The 17,734-nt window shown below is 46.2% G+C and overlaps 2 protein-coding genes across 6 annotated transcripts in view; one reads left to right on the top strand and one right to left on the bottom strand.

Annotated features, from left to right (window-relative positions):
* Positions 1-4,395, top strand: part of LOC138766134 (G-protein coupled receptor 4-like) — a 44,753-nt gene extending 40,358 nt beyond the window's left edge. For both annotated transcript variants that reach the window (XM_069943495.1, XM_069943496.1), the window contains exon 2: positions 2,987-4,395. In XM_069943495.1, coding sequence (XP_069799596.1) covers positions 3,019-4,056 — 1,038 coding nt within the window. In that variant the 5' untranslated portion in view covers positions 2,987-3,018 and the 3' untranslated portion in view covers positions 4,057-4,395. The remainder of the gene's footprint in view (positions 1-2,986) is intronic.
* A 2,475-nt stretch (positions 4,396-6,870) lies between these two features.
* The window catches only part of SPTBN4 (spectrin beta, non-erythrocytic 4), a 103,260-nt gene continuing 92,396 nt past the window's right edge, over positions 6,871-17,734 (bottom strand). For all 4 annotated transcript variants that reach the window (XM_069943487.1, XM_069943489.1, XM_069943488.1 and 1 more), the window contains 7 exons: positions 16,760-16,956; positions 16,000-16,673; positions 10,892-10,958; positions 10,454-10,731; positions 10,188-10,361; positions 10,067-10,109; positions 6,871-8,434 (listed from right to left, as the gene is read on the bottom strand). In XM_069943487.1, coding sequence (XP_069799588.1) covers positions 8,273-8,434; positions 10,067-10,109; positions 10,188-10,361; positions 10,454-10,731; positions 10,892-10,958; positions 16,000-16,673; positions 16,760-16,956 — 1,595 coding nt within the window. In that variant the 3' untranslated portion in view covers positions 6,871-8,272. The remainder of the gene's footprint in view (positions 8,435-10,066; positions 10,110-10,187; positions 10,362-10,453; positions 10,732-10,891; positions 10,959-15,999; positions 16,674-16,759; positions 16,957-17,734) is intronic.

Genomic DNA, 17,734 nt, shown 5'->3' with positions numbered 1-17,734 from the left:
TGCTAAAAAATACAAAAAAAAAAAAAAAAAACATCATTCAGTGACTCACAGGTGATGTCTTCTTTGATCTGACGTGTCACTTTCCTTTTCCTCTCCATCTGGCCTGGACCACCATGATGATTTCTTCCAGCTACAATTCGTCTCTTTAGAACCTGCCAGACAAACATCTTAGGCTCCGCACTTTTTCAACAACTTACTTCCTTTTTCCCAACCTATAAGGTCTCAAACAGTAGTAATTCCACTTTTTGGTGTGATTTCCAGTAAAGTGAGTAAGTACTGTATGTGAGTTGCCCGTGTATGTAGAATTCCCTTGTTGTGCGCCCAAATAGTTATAAAGTCCCTATGTCCCCATATAGTAGTAATGTCTCCTGCTGTGCCTCCATATAGTCATAATGTCCCTGGCTGTGCCCTCCATATAGTCATAATGTCCCTGGCTGTGCCCTCCATATAGCAATAATATCTTCTGCTCCTGCTGTGTCCGCACTTAATGTTATACTGTGTGCAGATGTGCTGTGTGTGGGTTAGCAGCACCTGGGGCAAGGAAAAGTACTTGCGCCCCTAGCATTGTAATTAACGATTTAGTGGTGCTCATGTAGCTATCCCCTGTGGTGTGATGACAGCTGTAGTTCTCCCCCCCCAATCCACTGTGGTGTACTGATAGCTGTAGTTCTCTCCCCCCCCCCCCCCCAATCCCCTGTGGTGTGGTGGTAGCTGTATCCCCCCCCCCCAATCCCCTGTGGTGTGCTGGTAGCTGTATTCCCCCCCCCCCCCCAATCCCCTGTGGTGTGCTGGTAGCTGTACCCCCCCCCCAATCCCCTCTGGGGTGCTGGTAGCTGTACCCCCCCCCCTTAATCCCCTCTGGTGTGCTGGTAGCTATATCCCCCCCCCAATCCCCTCTGGTGTGCTGGTAGCTATATTCCCCCCCCCCCCCCCAATCCCCTCTGGTGTGCTGGTAGCTGTATCCCCCCCCCTTAATCCCCTGTGGGGTGCTGGTAGCTGTATCCCCCCCCCAATCCCCTCTGGTGTGCTGGTAGCTGTATCCCCCCCCCCCCCAATCCCCTCTGGTGTGCTGATGTAGTAAAAAAAACAAAAAAAAAAACACTCCACTCACCTTTCCTCGCTCCTGAGCTGGCCGGGCCCTCTGCCATCTTCTGCAGCGCACGTCTTCTCCGGCAGGCGGCGCGCGATGAAATGACGTCATCGCGCGCAGCCCGCCAGAGAGAAGAGGCGTGCGCTGCCTCCCCGGAGCTGACAGGCACAGCGCTCTCCTGTGTCTAGCGGCAACCGGACGCAGGAGAGCGCTGGAGCTGGTGAGGGCTGCATTTGCACGTTCCGTGATCCTGTCGGATCACGGACGTGGAATGCATGTACCGGAGCCCCCCCCGCGGCCGGACAGCATCAGCATCTGTAATTAGATGCTGGGAGGCTCCCAGCATCTAATTACAGATGCTGTCCGGCCGAGGGGGGGCTCCGGTACATGCATTCCACGTCCGTGATCCGACAGGATCACGGAACGTGGAAATGCAGCCATAGATGCACCAATCTGAACCCGGAACTCTGCTTCCGGGTTCGGGTTGGTGGGGGCCCCTTTGTGGTGGGGGCCCAGGGGCACGTGCCCCTGGTGCCCATTCCTTAATCCGGCCCTGCATACGTATTTGGTTAAAACTGGTTTTCTTGGAAGCCATTTATTTAATCTTGCTTGGAAATCACATTTATCATTCTGAATTGAGAGAGTAAAAAAAAGAAATACAAAGAGAGCAACTCACTCTGGACGACCCAACATGCCCGCCTTTATACAGAGAGCCCACTGGTTTCAGTGGGAAATGTGTATTTCTTCATTTCCTCTGTGGTGACACTGCAACAGAATCGGACATTTGACCCAAAGATCACAGATAATCATTGGGATCCATCATCAAAAAGTGGTTAAAGGGGTTATCCAGCGCTACAAAAACAAGGCCACTTTTCCCCCTACTGTTGTCTCCAGTTCAGGTGCGGTTTGCAATTAAGCTCCATTTACTTCAATGGAACGGAGTTTCAAAACCCCACCCAAACTGGAGACAACAGTAGGGGGAAAGTGGCCATGTTTTTGTAGCGCTGGATAACCCCTTTAAGGTGAAGGGAAAAAGAAACAATTTATTCCCTGTTGCAACTTAGCCCAAATAGCCCATGTATAATGTGATGCTGTCTGTGATATAGAGTGAAAAAAGCACAGAAATAAGGAACATAGTTGACAATAACATTGCAGATGTTGTAATGTATCACTGAATGTTCTGCCTTGTCTGCGGATTTCACCACATCCCTATTTGTGCGAGGCAAGTAATCTGACTTCCCCATAAAAAAAAAAACAGTTCACCTTTATTGGTGTCTTCATATTGAAATGCGTTCATTATATACATAAGATGGCATCTGGCGCATTTCAGCATTCTACTTCATATTTGTCAGCAAGAATTCATTGGTTAGTGGTAAGAAACTGTACAAAACTTTTTTGCAGAACGACACTAGTGTTATACTGCCCTCTAGTGTTTCGATGGTTTCTATCAATGCCTCATTGCATCTGGTATTGTGTGTGTCATGCTAAACTGGTACTAGGTACGAAGATGTAAAATACAGTGTGAGTAAAAAGGAGTGAATCTTGAGCACGCTCGGGTCTGTCTTAACCATTGTGTGCCGCATTTGAATAAGAAGTTGGGTGGATCTAACCGGTATTAAAATGCCACACCCTCTAGTTTGGACAGCCGTTGTTTGCTCGAGATTCGGTCAACTCTAAGTGTGAGAATAATAGTATTAAGTTTGCAATGTGCAGATTTTTCTATTCTATGATCCGGGGCAACATGGTCACCATTAGTGCCCAATAAATCACCCCCTCTTAAAATGATCTCAGCATCTGCCCAATCCTGAGCATCGGCCAACATGCTTTCTTGTTGCAGTAATTTTTAATGACTTTATTAAGCAGTTTTATTTACTGAATTTTTTTTCCCTTTTACAGGTTGCATCTGAGGGATTCAGAACGGTTCTTCCATGGCATGTGAAATAAGCTGTGACTATTCTGCTCCATATGAGGCCACACTCTTCCCTATCATCTATGGACTGGTTTTTATCTTTGGACTGCTCGGCAACTTGGCCGCCATAGGTGTCATCTACCAACATGTGAAGAGGGGTAATGTCCTTGGAGTATATCTAGCCAATCTCTGTGCCTCCGACCTTCTGTATATCTTCACACTTCCGGTGTGGATTGCCTACACAGCCAAAGATGACTGGCTTTTTGGGGCTCTCAGTTGCAAAATTGTTGGATTCTTCTTCAATGCCAATCTGTACACGACCATAGTGTTCCTCAGCTGTATTGCGGTTGATCGGTTTGTAGCAACTGTATTCCCATTTCGGGCCAGGGCATTGCGGACTATGAGAGGTGCCATGATAATATGTATCGTGGTGTGGCTGATTATCTTAGGGACTCATTCTGTGTTCCTTGGTCGGGATGAGCTCTTTAACTCCAGTCTCAATGTCAAGCTTTGCTATGAAAAATACCCAATGGAACAGTGGATGGCTCGAGTCAATTATTTCCGTATCTTTGTTGTCTTCCTCGTCCCCTTGATACTTCTAGTGGTCTCCTACTGCTCTGTCGTTCGGGTTGTTCACCGGAGTCACAGCTTGGAAAAAGAACAGAAACGAAAGATCATCGGGCTCCTAATGACAATGACGGGCATCTTCGTCATCTGCTACCTCCCGTACCACATTGTACTCTTCATCCGCTCCTACGTTAGTGAACAGGACATATGCACCTGCAGTATAGAGCTAAATGTCCGTCCAGCTTATCGAATCACCTTTGCTTTGACCAGTCTTAGCAGTGCCCTGGACCCTTTCATCAACATCTTTGTCAGCGAAAGCATTAAGCAAGATCTTCTGAAGGAAGTCAGAGCTGTATGGTCTGGGTTACGATCCATTCGTCATGCCCGCAGCTCTTTCAGGCGTACATCAAGGAAACATGGATATGAGACAGTAACCCAACATGTAGAGAATGATCATCTACTGGAGAAGAAAGAGGAGACAGCACTTTGATCTGTAATAGTGACTGGTCATTAGAGTGCCAAGTATCATACCAAGCAATAGCTAACGTTGGTCTCCATACTGGCCAAATATTTGGAGAGAAAAAAATATATACGTGTGTGTATATATATGTGTGTGTATATAAATTTATTATCTCCATACATTTCAGCAATCTACAATTGGACAACAGAAGAAATTCCAGAGACGTGTTTAATGCCTTCCCTCCTTTATTCCTCTTTAAAACTACAAATCCAGACAATACATGGAAAACTCTGGAAACTTACTTTTTATTTAACCTGTTGCACTGAACCCCATGGGAAAATACATGTTTACATACCAATGTCTTTTGTAATAGCTGAATATTCTTTTAAATAAAATTTAAATTTTTTTTATTTTATTTTACTCTTTAATAAATCCATCCTAGAAAACCATTTACTCCGGCAGGAACAGAATCCGATGGGAGAGGACATTACCTACTCATGCATTATAACCTATGGCATGCAGTCTCCGAGAATCCTTGCACACTCCATGGTCCTAATGGCTGAGATATGTATGTGTGTAGCTCTTGGCAACAGACCTTTTTATGTTGTGGTTTCTGTTGCTAATCAGAAGATTTAAGGGATTGTTCACACGGCAAATTAGAAGCAGAAACTTTTGTGTTGTATAGACATTCCCATTAAAGTCAATGGCAAACACCCCGATTTTGGATGTGGAAATCGGCACAGGATCTAAGCCGTGTGAACACCCCTTAAATCTATCTCTCTCTTTCAAAGCTCTTTGCAGGAAACACAAAAATGGCTAAATAACCATCAAAAAAGACCAACATGCTTTGCTCCTGGGCCAATATGGCCGCATGTGATTTATTCTATGGTTTTTCTAGTTGCAAGAGTTTGCTATTAATATGGACATGCTGGCTAAAAGCCACGTCAGAAAGGTGCCCCAGCGTAAGGAACAGACTAGTGAGGGTCGCAGTTGCTCAGTAATGCGGGGTACCTCCTAAAAAAATAAAACTTGTATCAAAGGTTTGGGAGTGATTACAGCAGTAACTGTGCCATGCACTATTCTGCGGCAGTATGGAAGCAGATACGTGCTTTATTAACCTACAAGGCTGCCGTGGTGCGAGGATAGTCAAAGGGAAGCCCTGGTAGAAAATTGTGTTTCCTATCATAGGGCTCTTTACTGAATAACTTTTTTAAACTCTGAGCTTGCTGGATATCGACCAGATGAGTTCAGGTAACTACCTAGCCTGTCATTGGTGGCCCCCCCCCCCCCCCCCCCCCTTCCTACTACTGATGCTCTACCAGCACTTCTTTTCTGGTGTACCCATGTCTGTATATTAGGGGATACGTCAAATTTTAATAAGTGCAGTACATAGAACCACAGGAGGGACCCCGATTTTAATACAATACAAAAAAACAGCCCTGGTAGTATATCCAAGCTAGCGGTAGGTTAGTTATCCTAAGAATAAGGCAGTGGCTACATGGTCAACACTTAAGGCTGGGATGACCAAAACCTCTAGTGGGTTATAATAGCAATTCAGCAGCTAGCGATGCCTGTGGATTGACACTATGGGTATGAACCATCTGGACCAGGGGTACACTGTATTTTTTGTAAAACTGGCTCTGACAATTGAAGGGCTTTTGTAACATTGTCATGAAATGATCAATATTTGAGCCTGTGCTATGTTAGGTAACAAGTATATAATGACTAAAGATGAGTCCGATCATTCGGCATTTGAATACTGGTGGGTGAAGAAGTTGGATGCAGCCCTAGGGAGCCTGTGGCTGTATCCATGTTTTGACGGACTTCCTAGGGCTGCATCCAACTTTTTTAGCCACCAGTAATCAGAATGATCAAGCATGCTCCAGTGGCGCTCATCTCTAATAATGACCTGTTGTCAAGAGCTTCCCCTACAATGGCCTGACTTCTTGATATGCCCAAACCAACACTATACATATAGAATTTCTTATGAATAGAACTTTCTTGCTTGTAATGGCTGTCTCCTCTTTCACCTGAACTGACCTAGTTCATTGATCAGAACTTGGTCATAAATTTCCTATGGTAACTTGGTACCATTAAGCTCCTATGTGCTCTTCTTGTGTCAACAAATGTGAAGTATAGCAGGTTTGGTGAAGGATGAATCAAAACTAAAGCCTATGACTTGGTAAAGATCACCGATCATGTAGTCTATAAAGGACAAGTCTGAAGTAAGGCTGTATTCACAGTATATTGCAAAAGCAGGTAGATCAAACTTGACAAAGCGCTGCAGCGTGAAACTGTTGTTTGCCTATGCTCCCGCACCTGTTCCACCTTCCCCTCTCCCGATGGTGATCTGTGTTGAATAAACTTCTGAAGACCGCAACTGCTGGTGAGTGCATTGGATTTTTTCTACCTGCTTTTGCCATATACAGTCTCCTTTTCTCCGGTTGCACCACAGCGCTAGGTCTCATTCATAAGTCTCCATACCTATCCATCAGATAGCCTTGATACACCTGTAGTGCGGGCTCTGCTCTCTATAGACTTTACATTCACAGTATATTATTGTTGCTATAAAATGAAACTAACCCAACCCAAGAAATCCTTAAAGGGGCTGTCTCGTGTGGATAAAACGTTTTCAAAGAAATGATGGGAACCCTATCAGGACCCAAATATCTAAGACTGAGTATATTAGGGAATATTTATCAAGGTTTACATGCCCATTTTTGCACATTTTGTTACAGCCTAATTTATTTTTTTATTTTTATTTTTTACTTTTTCAGGGTTTGTTTTTTTTGTTTTGTTTTTTGCTCCCAAAAAAGTTTTTTTTTGTTTTTTTTTTGCCAGGTATAAGCATTGTTCAGTTCTCCCCCCATATGTGTCTACAGAGAGTGTCTCCCTTTCTGGAGGACCAGACATGTCTATACATTGCATAGACGGCCAAATTACTCAATATGTAATGCTTCATCTCTCCTGTGGTGGCGCTGCAGGGAAAGTGAACACTTGCTGCTGGATTTCTCCACATATTGCAGTTGCTTAGTGTTCTTGCAAGCTTAATTTATCCATGGGATATTGTCCAGTGGATAATCCTTTTAAAGGGATTAACCGGGATTAGAATAACATATCTGATTTCTTTCAAAAACTGTGCCACACCAGTTCTCAGGCTGTATGTGGTATTACAACACAACTCTCTTCAACTGCAATACAACACACAAACTGAAGACAAGAGTGGCGCTATTTCTGGAAGAAAGCAACTATGTTTTTCTACTCTTGTAAAACCCTTTAAGGAATGCTGGCTGAGCTGACCTTCCTGATAAAATAGTCTTCCATAAAAACAATTCATAGCTCGGTGTGCTGCAATATAACCAGGTGAGGTGTAAAATATATGAATGTAAAGTAAAACTATTAAAGAATATTTCCCATCCGGCATCTGGTTCTGCATTGATCTGTAACACCTTCACAGAGTACGAGTTGTGCTGTATGGTGGAAGACCTGATGGGCATGGTCATGTGAGGCTGAACATATAGACATAGGCTTCTTATCATATAGATCTGCCAATAAATATTGATTTTTGTCACAGAAAATGGCAACTTATACACATTACACTGCTTCAGGTCTCTCCCCTAGAACCACAGAAGAGTATAGCAGCCCCTCCGATATTGCACTGTGAAGAGTTCTCTGTACGACTGTCGATACAAAACCAGAACCTATGTCCTCTCCTACACCCTTAATGTCTGTGCTCTTCTACAGTTTCCGACCATCCTGTTTTCAGAGGGAAAAAAAGGAATTTAGACTTGTTCTACCCAATGTTCTCAGGTTCTTCTCCCTTCACTAGACCACATGTGGTCACTGGTCGTGAATGACTAGCTTTCCACCATATTTGTTATACTAGAGGCGTAGGCTGACTGCTACACGGTAAGAGTTTGGGTCATATATATATATGCATGTTCACCAGACTCTAAGAGAGCTAGATACATTATACCCACAGGGCCCCAGAGGAACCAAGAGGGAATGTTGTAAAATGGAAGTTTCAGGATAAAATTGTAACACTCAAGTTTTTTTGGGTAGGAAAACTATGTTCAGGAAATGCATAGACATCAAGATTCAGTTCCAAAACATTTCAGAAGGCTTTGTCAGACCACCTGTAGAAATAAGGTCTGGAAGGGTTATCGCTGCAGGTGTGTGTTCAGCTCCTGGCTCAACCCGAAGGAGGAAGAAGTAGAAAAGGAGGGGTTTACAGGACCCCAATGGTTCACTTCTTGCGGCCCCCGGCACTGGATCTGCGATCAGACTCTCTCTTTATGTTGCCTTCGTCTGTGGAGGAGGTAGTAAGGAGGGTCTGGCTCCATTTGGCTATTTCGCTATGTTCAGAGACACACGTAGTTATAGCCGTAATCCAGTTTTTCATCTCCTCCTGTAAAACATGAGGGGGAAAAAGGCTCCAGTTTGAGCTACCAAGGATCTTCAAGGTGTCATTATTAGAGATGAGCGAACCTCGAGCAAGCTCAGGTACGTCCAAACTCAAATGCTCGGCATTTGATTACCGGTGGTGGAAGAAGTTGGATACAGCCCTAGAGAATCCTGGAAAATGTGGATACAGCTTATGGCTTTATCCATGTTTTCTAAGCAGCCTTAGAGTTGCATTCACTAGTAATCAATAGGTGAGCGTTTGAGTTCGGACGAATCCGGGAGTGCTCAAGGTTTCCTCATCTCTAGTCATTGTACAATATTTCAGTGCAGGTATGGAGAACATGTAGACATTGAAGAAGCCAAAGCACTCAGCCAAGCACCTGGGCCTCTTAAAGGGGTACTCTGGCTGGGGTAATTTTTATTGTACAACCGGGAAGGGGGTGGATATAGAAGGCACCAGTCACTTACCTCCCCGGTTCCAGTGCCAGGTCCCAGATCGCGCCACCCCATTCTCCCATTCGGCTGCCGGTTCCTGGTCTGAGCTGCTTCTAAAGGCAGCTCAGCCAATTAGCGGTCGTAGCGGAGTCCCGCCTCGGCCGCTAAATGTCTGAGCTGCCATGAGACGTCACGTCGCAAGCTACAGCTCAGACCAGGAAGCAGCAGCCGAATAGGAGAACGGGGCAGTGCGAGCTGTACAATAAAAATGACCCCAATCCAGAGTACCCCTTAAATTCAGCTGATTCAATATTGATGGCCTATTCTGATGGTTCTCTATTTTATAAGGTTGTGCAATCCCTTTAATACTGGGTACTCTTGTTATCAATCTCTTCTAAAAAAAAAAAAAAAAAAAAGTGCAGTGCAGCCTTTCAGGAGTAATGGTCCTTTTACACGGGACGATTGATCGTTCGTTTTTGCACGATAACGGTCAAATTCAAAGATAATCGTACGTGTAAACGCAGCGAACGATCAAACGATGAGCAAAAAATCGTTCCATTTTGATCTTTCAACATGTTCACAAATCATCGTAGATGGTTCGCAAAAAATTCGCAGATTGTTCAGTGTAAACATTCTTTCAACGATTTCCCCTATGTGTGAGATAGGCTTAAACAATCGCATAGCGAATTTTCCGTACAATGTATCGTTCCGTCTAAACGCTGATCGTTATAAAAAAAATCGTTCATTCAAAATCGTTAATCATGCGATCGGGCGAATTATCGCACCGTGTAAAGGTACCATAAGAGGCCTTATACTACGTCTATACTATTTTTTTCCAGTTTAATGGTGTTCACAGAGACCTCTTAAAGGGAATGTCTGAAAACATTGTCCCCTATTTTTGGTGTGTTTGCCTGTTGGAAAACTAATGGACTATAGAGCCCTCAAAAAAAACAAAAAAAGGAAGCCATAGAGTTTTGCAATGATAATGTGATTCCTCTGGCTTTACATCAGTGAGAACCTGTGTGATCGGCTTCTATCGGGGTACATGTAGTATAAGGAACATACCCCTTAAGGAACCCTAATGCGTCTATAACTGTACTATATAGCATCATAGCAGACAGTGGACGCTAGGTTTAGGGTATATTTTAATTAAAGAAACAAGATTTTTAGTATATGCTGTGTTAGAGAGTAAGTGGCTCACCTCATCTTTTGCTTGAAAGAGAAATTCTCTCCCATCTGTCGACCTGTAAGAGAAGACCTTTGTATTATACATCCGATCAGCAACATACCTCAAGACAAATGTATGGTGGGGGAAGACTAACCTGAGCTTGAAGACAAACTTCTTTTTCTTGTACTCGTTCGCCACCTCGCAGGTGGCTCCATGTAGATTAAGCAAGGGTTCCCCCCCATGTGTAGCCCCTGAACTCTGACTCTTTGCATCCTTATAGACCCCCAAGTCCCCTTTGTTTAGCACACAGTACAGGTTTACCCAGGACCTGTGGGAAACAGAGAGATGCAAATGTTAGTAGTCACTATTTACAGACTTTCTTGAGAGACCATCATACATGCCACCATAGTATACACTCACCTGTTTGAGGCCTTTTTACTGGGACCATCCAACTCATGTTTCCTGAAGAGGTATCCTTCCTGTTGTACTGTATGTGTGGGAGGAGGAGGAGGTGGGGCAGTGCTCTGTGCGGGGGCTGAGCGGGATCTCCGTGCTTCACCCGGAGGCTGATTTGGATCCTTAGGCCTGGGTCTTCTCCTGGGCTTCGGCCTGTCTCTTGCTCTTGGCCGATCAGGTCTTGTTGTCCTTTCTGGGAGCTTTTCTATACCATTGGGTAACCGTGCAGGAGAATCTTTACTCTGGGGATGGGGAACAGAAACTACTAAGCACTTGCTACCTATCAACCCTCTTGAAGAGACTCTACTATACCAGACATGGCCGGCACTGTGCTGGTATACCAGGCTAAGCCCGGACACTCTAGTATACAGATATTGCTTTATATCACTCGGTAATACTTACTGAAGGGTTATTTTGTGATGCTTCTTTTTCCTGCAGCTGTTCAACAATGTCTGCAAGTGTCGCCTTTCTAGAAGGAGAGAGGATAAGACCAATAATCATTGTCACTTTCCAGTATATTGGCATATTACTTCTTAAACCGGAACAGTCAACAGAAGATCTGATGTATGTATTCTTTTATTTCTATTCTACATGATCTCTAAAAGGCCCAACTATCAGACTGGGCAGAAAATCCGACCACCCATATGCAGCTTAAAGAGGATGTACCACCAGGTACATCATCTTTAAGCTGAACCCACGGATCGAACGGCGACGTCACAGGGAAGCCGGTGCCGCAGTCCGCTGCCGGCCGGGTCGGCCCCAATGGGAGAGAATTCCCTCCCCTGTATGACGCGGCTCCATTCATTCTAACGGAGCCGCGTCATACAGGGGAGGGAATTCCCTCCCACTGGGCGTGGCCCGGCCTACCTCCAGTGCTTGAGCACCAGCCGGTGCTGGTGCATAGAACGGCCAAAAAACGGACCACGGCACCGGCTTCCCCGTGACGGCGGCGTTCGATCCGTGGTTTTAGCTTAAAGAGGATGTACCTGGTGGTACATCCTCTTTAACAACAAGCGATGACTAACATCATATCCATCAGAATGACAGATTTTATACCTTGTGTAAGACAGTCAACTTGGTCACTACTGTGTATAAGTACTGATCCAACGACTTGGCTATCAATTCAACCAATGTTATTAAGGTGCACACACACTTTATAGTAAAGTACATAGTATAAGACAACAGATGATGTCAGAGTACAAAAGGATGGATTTCTGCCTCCTGGCCCTTTTGTTCTGGGAGCGATAAGCCACCACCAAAGCAGTCTGGTAGCGGCTTATCCCTTCCCATAGAAACACTGCTTATCCCTTCCCACAATGTATGGTGAATCCAGTAGAGATATCTGTTGGCCGAATGATTGATGATTTATTTCGACTTTTAAAATCCTGGACACCACCCTTTACACTGAGAATTCAGACACTGATAATGGACAAGTGTGCCCTCCTCACACACACGAGCGTTTGGCACAGCCTGTTTTCTCTATAGGGAGGGGAGTGGTAAGCCACTGCAAGAGCGCTCCTACTGCAGCTTATCATTCTGAACAAAGGGGTCGGCCATGATTTTCCATCACGACCACACCAAAACCCTATCACTACCGCCATCATTGGTCTGTTCTAGAGAGCCCCATACACTTCCTACCAGTGGCCAAATCTGCAAGTCTAAGCTGTATGGGGACCTTAAAGGGATTATCCAGCACTACAAAAACATGGACACTTTCCCCCCACTCTTGTCTCCAATTCAGGTGCGGTTTGCAATTAAGCTTCATTTACTTCCGGAGACAAGAGAGGGGGGGAAAGTGGCCATGTTTTTGTAGCACTGGATAACCCCTTTAATCCTGGATAAACACTTTAAAAACAAACACGCTGTGTAGCTCTAGTTTTGACCAGAACAGCATTGCTCCTGGCCACCCACTGTGCACCAGTCCCTATTCACTTGAATACAGCCCTGTTACAGCTTGCTGCACAGTGGGTGGCCACTAGAAAAGCCAAAAATACCTCAGTCTTTGGGATCGCTGGGAAGCCCAGAACTAACAAGATTAAGAAGGTGATCACAGTTTTTGTAGAACAAATGTAAATCTAGTAATGGCACAAAAACCCTGTTTAAAATCCAGACTTCAAACCACCTGTTGTAAAGAAGATGCTGCCAGGCTTCCTTAAGCTTAATCTCCTTCTTTATTGCCATGATGTCATGCGTTTTGGGGGCCTACCACCCCTTCATCAGACATCAGATTAAGAAGGTGAGACTAGGAGGAGCTGGTGGCAGCACTGGAGACGATGCAACCTTCTAAGGCCCCAGGCCCGGATGGACTGCCGGCCTCTTATTATAAAAAATACGCAGACCTCCTCTTAAAGCCCTTGGCGCTGGCCCTTAACTCAGTCACGGAGGGTTCGGCTCTGCCATCGGATATGTCATTCGCCCATATCACAGTGATTCACAAGGAGGGGAAAGACCCCTCTGCCTGCCCAAGTTACCGGCCTATTTCGTTGTTAAATGTTGACTTAAAGCTTTTTTCTAAAGTTCTGGCCTCCCGTCTGACTGTTGAGCTTCCGGACATAATCCATGATGACCAAGTCGGCTTTATTCAAGCCCGGGAGGCCAGAGACAACACCACCAAAGTCATAAATGCAATTCACTTGGCCCAATCCACTAAAACTCCCCTGTGTCTGCTCTCGACTGACGCGGAGAAAGCGTTTGACCGGGTTGGCTGGCCATTTCTTTTTGCGACCCTAAAACATATTGGGCTAGGCCCGGCTATGATGTCATGGATCTCCTCGCTCTACTCTTTGCCGGCAGCGGCGGCAAAGGTCAATGGGGTCCTCTCATCCCCTTTTCCCATTACGAACGGCACGCGCCAAGGCTGCCCGTTGTCCCCATTGATCTTTGTGCTTTCTTTGGAACCCCTCCTGAGGAAGATTAGAGCAAACCCAGACATCAAGGGCCTGTCCTTCGGAGCCAACCCGGTCAAACTAGCGGCGTATGCAGACGATATGCTTTTTTTTATCTCTTCCCCCCGTGTGACCCTCCCGAATCTCATGGCGGAGCTGAACACCTTCTCACGGCTGGCGAATCTAAAGATAAACCTTCAGAAGTCAGAGGCCCTTAATGTTTCGTTGCCAGTGGAGCTGCAGTCTGCTCTTGCGGGCTCCTTCCCATTCCGCTGGTCCTCCAGTGCAATTAAGTATTTGGGGGTCTGGATCACCAGAGACCTAGCGGAGCTGTATCCTCGTAATTTTTTGAAACTCCATAATACTATACAGGCGGACCTGAGGAGATGGTCCGGAGGCCTATATACGTGGTTTGGCAGATGTACCATCTATAAGATGAATGTTCTGCCCAGGATTCTCTACCTGATCCAGACCCTGCCGATCACAATCCCTAACCGCTTCTTTGGCCTACTCTCCAGGGACTTAACCAGATTCATATGGGCGGGGGGGGCGGCTAGGATCTCACGGGCACTCCTTTATGTTAGGAAAACTAGGGGCGGCATAGGCCTACCAGATATTAGAAGTTACTATGAGGCTTCTATTCTGCAAAGGGTGCTGGACTGGCACTGCCACACGGCCTCTAAACAGTGGGTGCGGCTAGAACAAACTTTCTCAACTGTTCCCCTGACGTCCCTCCCCTGGATTCACCCATCGCATCTGGGAGAATTGAAGGGACACCCCACCATAGGCCCGACGCTGGTTAGGTGTCAGACTATCTTCCCAAAAGATGACATTTCACCCCGACCTTCTCCTCTTTTCCCCATATTGGGAAACCCACAATTCGCCCCTGGGGGTTCGGCAGGCCCCTTTAAATTGTGGCTCCAGGCCGGGAAGCATAGGGCACGTGACTTTCTCCAACATGGTCAGTGGCTCTCCCCGCGGGAACTCTTGGACATTGGGGAACCGGTCCCTTTGGGAGACTGGAGAGTACGACAATTGTCACATTTCCTGAGGGCCTTACCAGAACCAGCGGGTTTTGCCCGCACGCTTACAGCGTTCGAAAACGCCTGCTCAGGCGCCCAACCATTGCGCCACTCTCTGTCCCTTTTCTATTCCATGATAACCGAACCCCCGGAGGGGTATCGGCCCCCCTATGTTGAGAAGTGGGAGGGGGATTTGGGTCTCTCCCTGACGGACCAGCAACTGGACAGGATCTACCACTTCACCCACAAATCTTCCATTGCCAGCAAATTCCAGGAGGCGGGTTTTAAGCTCCTGGCTAGGTGGTACTACGTGCCGTCTACACTGAACAAAATCTTTCCAGATTCTCCTTCTGCCTGCTGGCGGTGTGGCGAGGGGGAGGGCACCCTGTTACATGTGTTCTGGTCCTGCCCGGTGTTGCGGCCCTTCTGGGAGAGCATCCATGACATTATTACCAACAAGTTGGGGTTGCAGGCGCCTAATGACCCAACTTTTTACCTCCTGCACTTGTCTGAAATCCCGATTAAAACATATAAGAAGTCCCTGCTCAGATTCTTGGTAAATGCGGCTAGGGCCTGTATACCGGCACATTGGAAATCCACGTCTCCCCCTTCCGTTGGCCACTGGATTCGGAAGGTGGCTGAGATCCAGCGTATGGAGGAGCTGACGGTGTCCCTGCGAGACACATCTAGGCGCTCTCTGGCCCCATGGACTGCTTGGACGGTCTTTGAGGGCACAGATGACTATAAAAGACTGCTCGCTTTGTAGGGTCATCCGGCGTGGGGCGGGCCGGATCCGTCTGTCCTCCCTGCTTCCCCCCCCCCCCCCCTTTTTTTTTTTTTTTTTCTCCCCCCCCCCCCCCCCTTTTTTGTGTCCCCCCTCCCCTGTTCCTCTACCTTGTCTCGATTCTTTTCTGTCCTCCTTGCCTCCCTTTTTCTTCACTGGTTCTGGCTTCGGACATTATGTTGTTAGGATACTAAGCTATGTAAACTGAGGCGAAGATAGATGGAAGCCTATAGTTCTTGTTTTGAAGATCTGTCACTTGTTTTATTGTTACACTACTTTAACTGACAATGGTGTTTCGGGTTTTGCAATCTGCACTGCCCGTTGTTCTATTTTCCATGCACGGTTACCAGAACTTTTGTTTTATATAAAATTTCTGAAAATGTTGATAAATAAAGAATTAAAAAAAAAAAAAAAAGAAGGTGAGACTAAGAACTATCAACAGGGTGGACAAATCTCACCTGCTGATATGTCCCAATTGCACAGGAGACGCAGAGGAAGAAGGTATGTCTCTTACCTTCCTTCACTGCGCTGTGCCGATGCAGTTAGCCATGTACTACAAGGTCCATGGAGCATGCGGCTAACTGCACCAGAACTGCACCAAGGCGTAAGGTAAGAGACATATCTTCCTCCTCACCATCTCCTGTGCAATAGGGACATATCAGCAGATAAGATTCATCTAACCTGCTGATAGTTCCCCTTTAAGGTAGAGAAAGTTGAGCTAGGTATAGGCAAACTAGTAAGCCTACACGTTAGAAGGTACACCTTGTAGCATTTGGATATTGCTCAAAAAGATCAACTATACAGAACTCGAGTTCTTACCCTGCTTGCCTGTCGGGTTCGTTCCTTGGTGTTTCTTGCTCGCTGGACTCTTGTTTCTCTGCCCTCCTCTCGTGCCTCTCTCTCCTTCTTTCAGGAAGGTCATGTTTTGGGGTCTCTTGCTCACTGGATCCCTGTCTTTCCAGCCTCTTGTCATGTCTATCTCGCCTTCTCTTCTCCTCTAGCTGCTCCGGTTTAGGAACCTCCTGCTCACTGGACTCCTGACGTTCTAGCCTGCGATCATGTCGATCTCTCCGCCGCTCTCCATGCCGACTTGATTTACCCTCTGCTTTCTCCACAGCTAAGCTGGCCATACCCTGTGCAGCTTTTTCTGCACGCTCTGCCCTGGATCCTTCCTGAGCAGGAGGTGGTTTCTCTGTTACCTTGGCCTCTACATGGTCGATCTTTGGTTGCAGTCTTTCGGGTTTCATCTCCTGCCGCACGTAACCCACTCTGGCCTCTGACTTCTCTGCTCTGGTTCGATGGCTATCCATCTGAATCCCATTAGGGATGGAAAGGGTATCCTTTTGCTCTGGTTTTGAGTCTGACTTGTCATGAATTGTCTGATGTACAAGAGGCGATGGTCGTGTTGAAAAGTCAGTTGTGTCAGGGAAAACCCTGCGACCGAGGAGTGGGGTTGCTGGTTGCTTGCTCTGCTCTGCTTTCATCTTCTCCAGCTTGCAAAACAAAAAAATGCAAAATGTGTTACAATATTTTATCATGCATGCTTACCCGTCTCACTCCACTTTCATGTAGTCCTTACTGTAGTAAGTCGCCTGAGAGAGCTGAATCTCTCTTCCCAAGCTGCTGCTGTTTTACGGAAGGCCTCATGTCTTCGAATGAGTTGCTCCACCTCATCCACGCTGTTACCCAGCTCTGGACTCTTCACTATGGGTTCCTGGGCTGTTAGCCAGGCTTCAGCCACCCCAGCTTCCTGGGCAAACTGGTGGACTTCAAGCACTGTATTATTTTAGACAGAGAAGTGTGAGAAGTTATAAGTACATACCCAAAAGGCAATGAGGCAGATTTACTACTGCAAGTGCGCCAAAAACCGATCTACAAGACTTGGTATTTTACATGCTTAAGCCTCTTGTCCAACAGAGAGAGGTGTGACTTGGATTAAAGTGTACATAAATGTTCACGTAACTTCTCACATGTCATAAAGACATTTCAGGAGTTGTGATTGGTTGGGGTCCGGCTTCTGAGACCCCACTGGGCTATAGAATGGACATAAGGACACGCGCTCCCTGAGTGCTGTCTTCATTTGATTCTGCTCAGCTTTCCTTGCAGTAGAAGTCTCCGCAGTCAGACTCCCACCGATTACAACTAGAGATGAGCGAACTTACAGTAAGGGTGCGTTCACACGTACAGGATCCGCAGCACATTTGATGGCGCAGATTTGTTGCTGCAAATATTAATGTAACTAAATAACTAAACACTGCATCAAATCCTGTACGTGTGAACGCACCCTGAAAGCGAAGTGCTTCCTTATATCTGAAAACTGCTCATCAACCTGCTTCCATTTAACTGACTGCCGCTCTGCTCCAGGTGCTGGGAAAAGCGGGATCCAGTCTTGGGAAACTTCTTACAGTTTGCCAGGACTAGATCCAGCTTTTCCCAGCACCCGGGAAGGAGCGGCAATGAGTTATAAGGCAGCCGACTGATGAGCAGATTGCAGAGATAAGGAAGTGCTTTGCTTTGTTATTACTGTAACTTCACTCATCTGTAATTCCAACTT

Source organism: Dendropsophus ebraccatus, chromosome 10 (assembly GCF_027789765.1).
Source record: "Dendropsophus ebraccatus isolate aDenEbr1 chromosome 10, aDenEbr1.pat, whole genome shotgun sequence".
NCBI classification, from domain to species: domain Eukaryota; kingdom Metazoa; phylum Chordata; class Amphibia; order Anura; family Hylidae; genus Dendropsophus; species Dendropsophus ebraccatus.
Note: the sequence above shows the minus strand (reverse complement) of the source record. Positions and strands in the feature narration are given on the sequence as shown.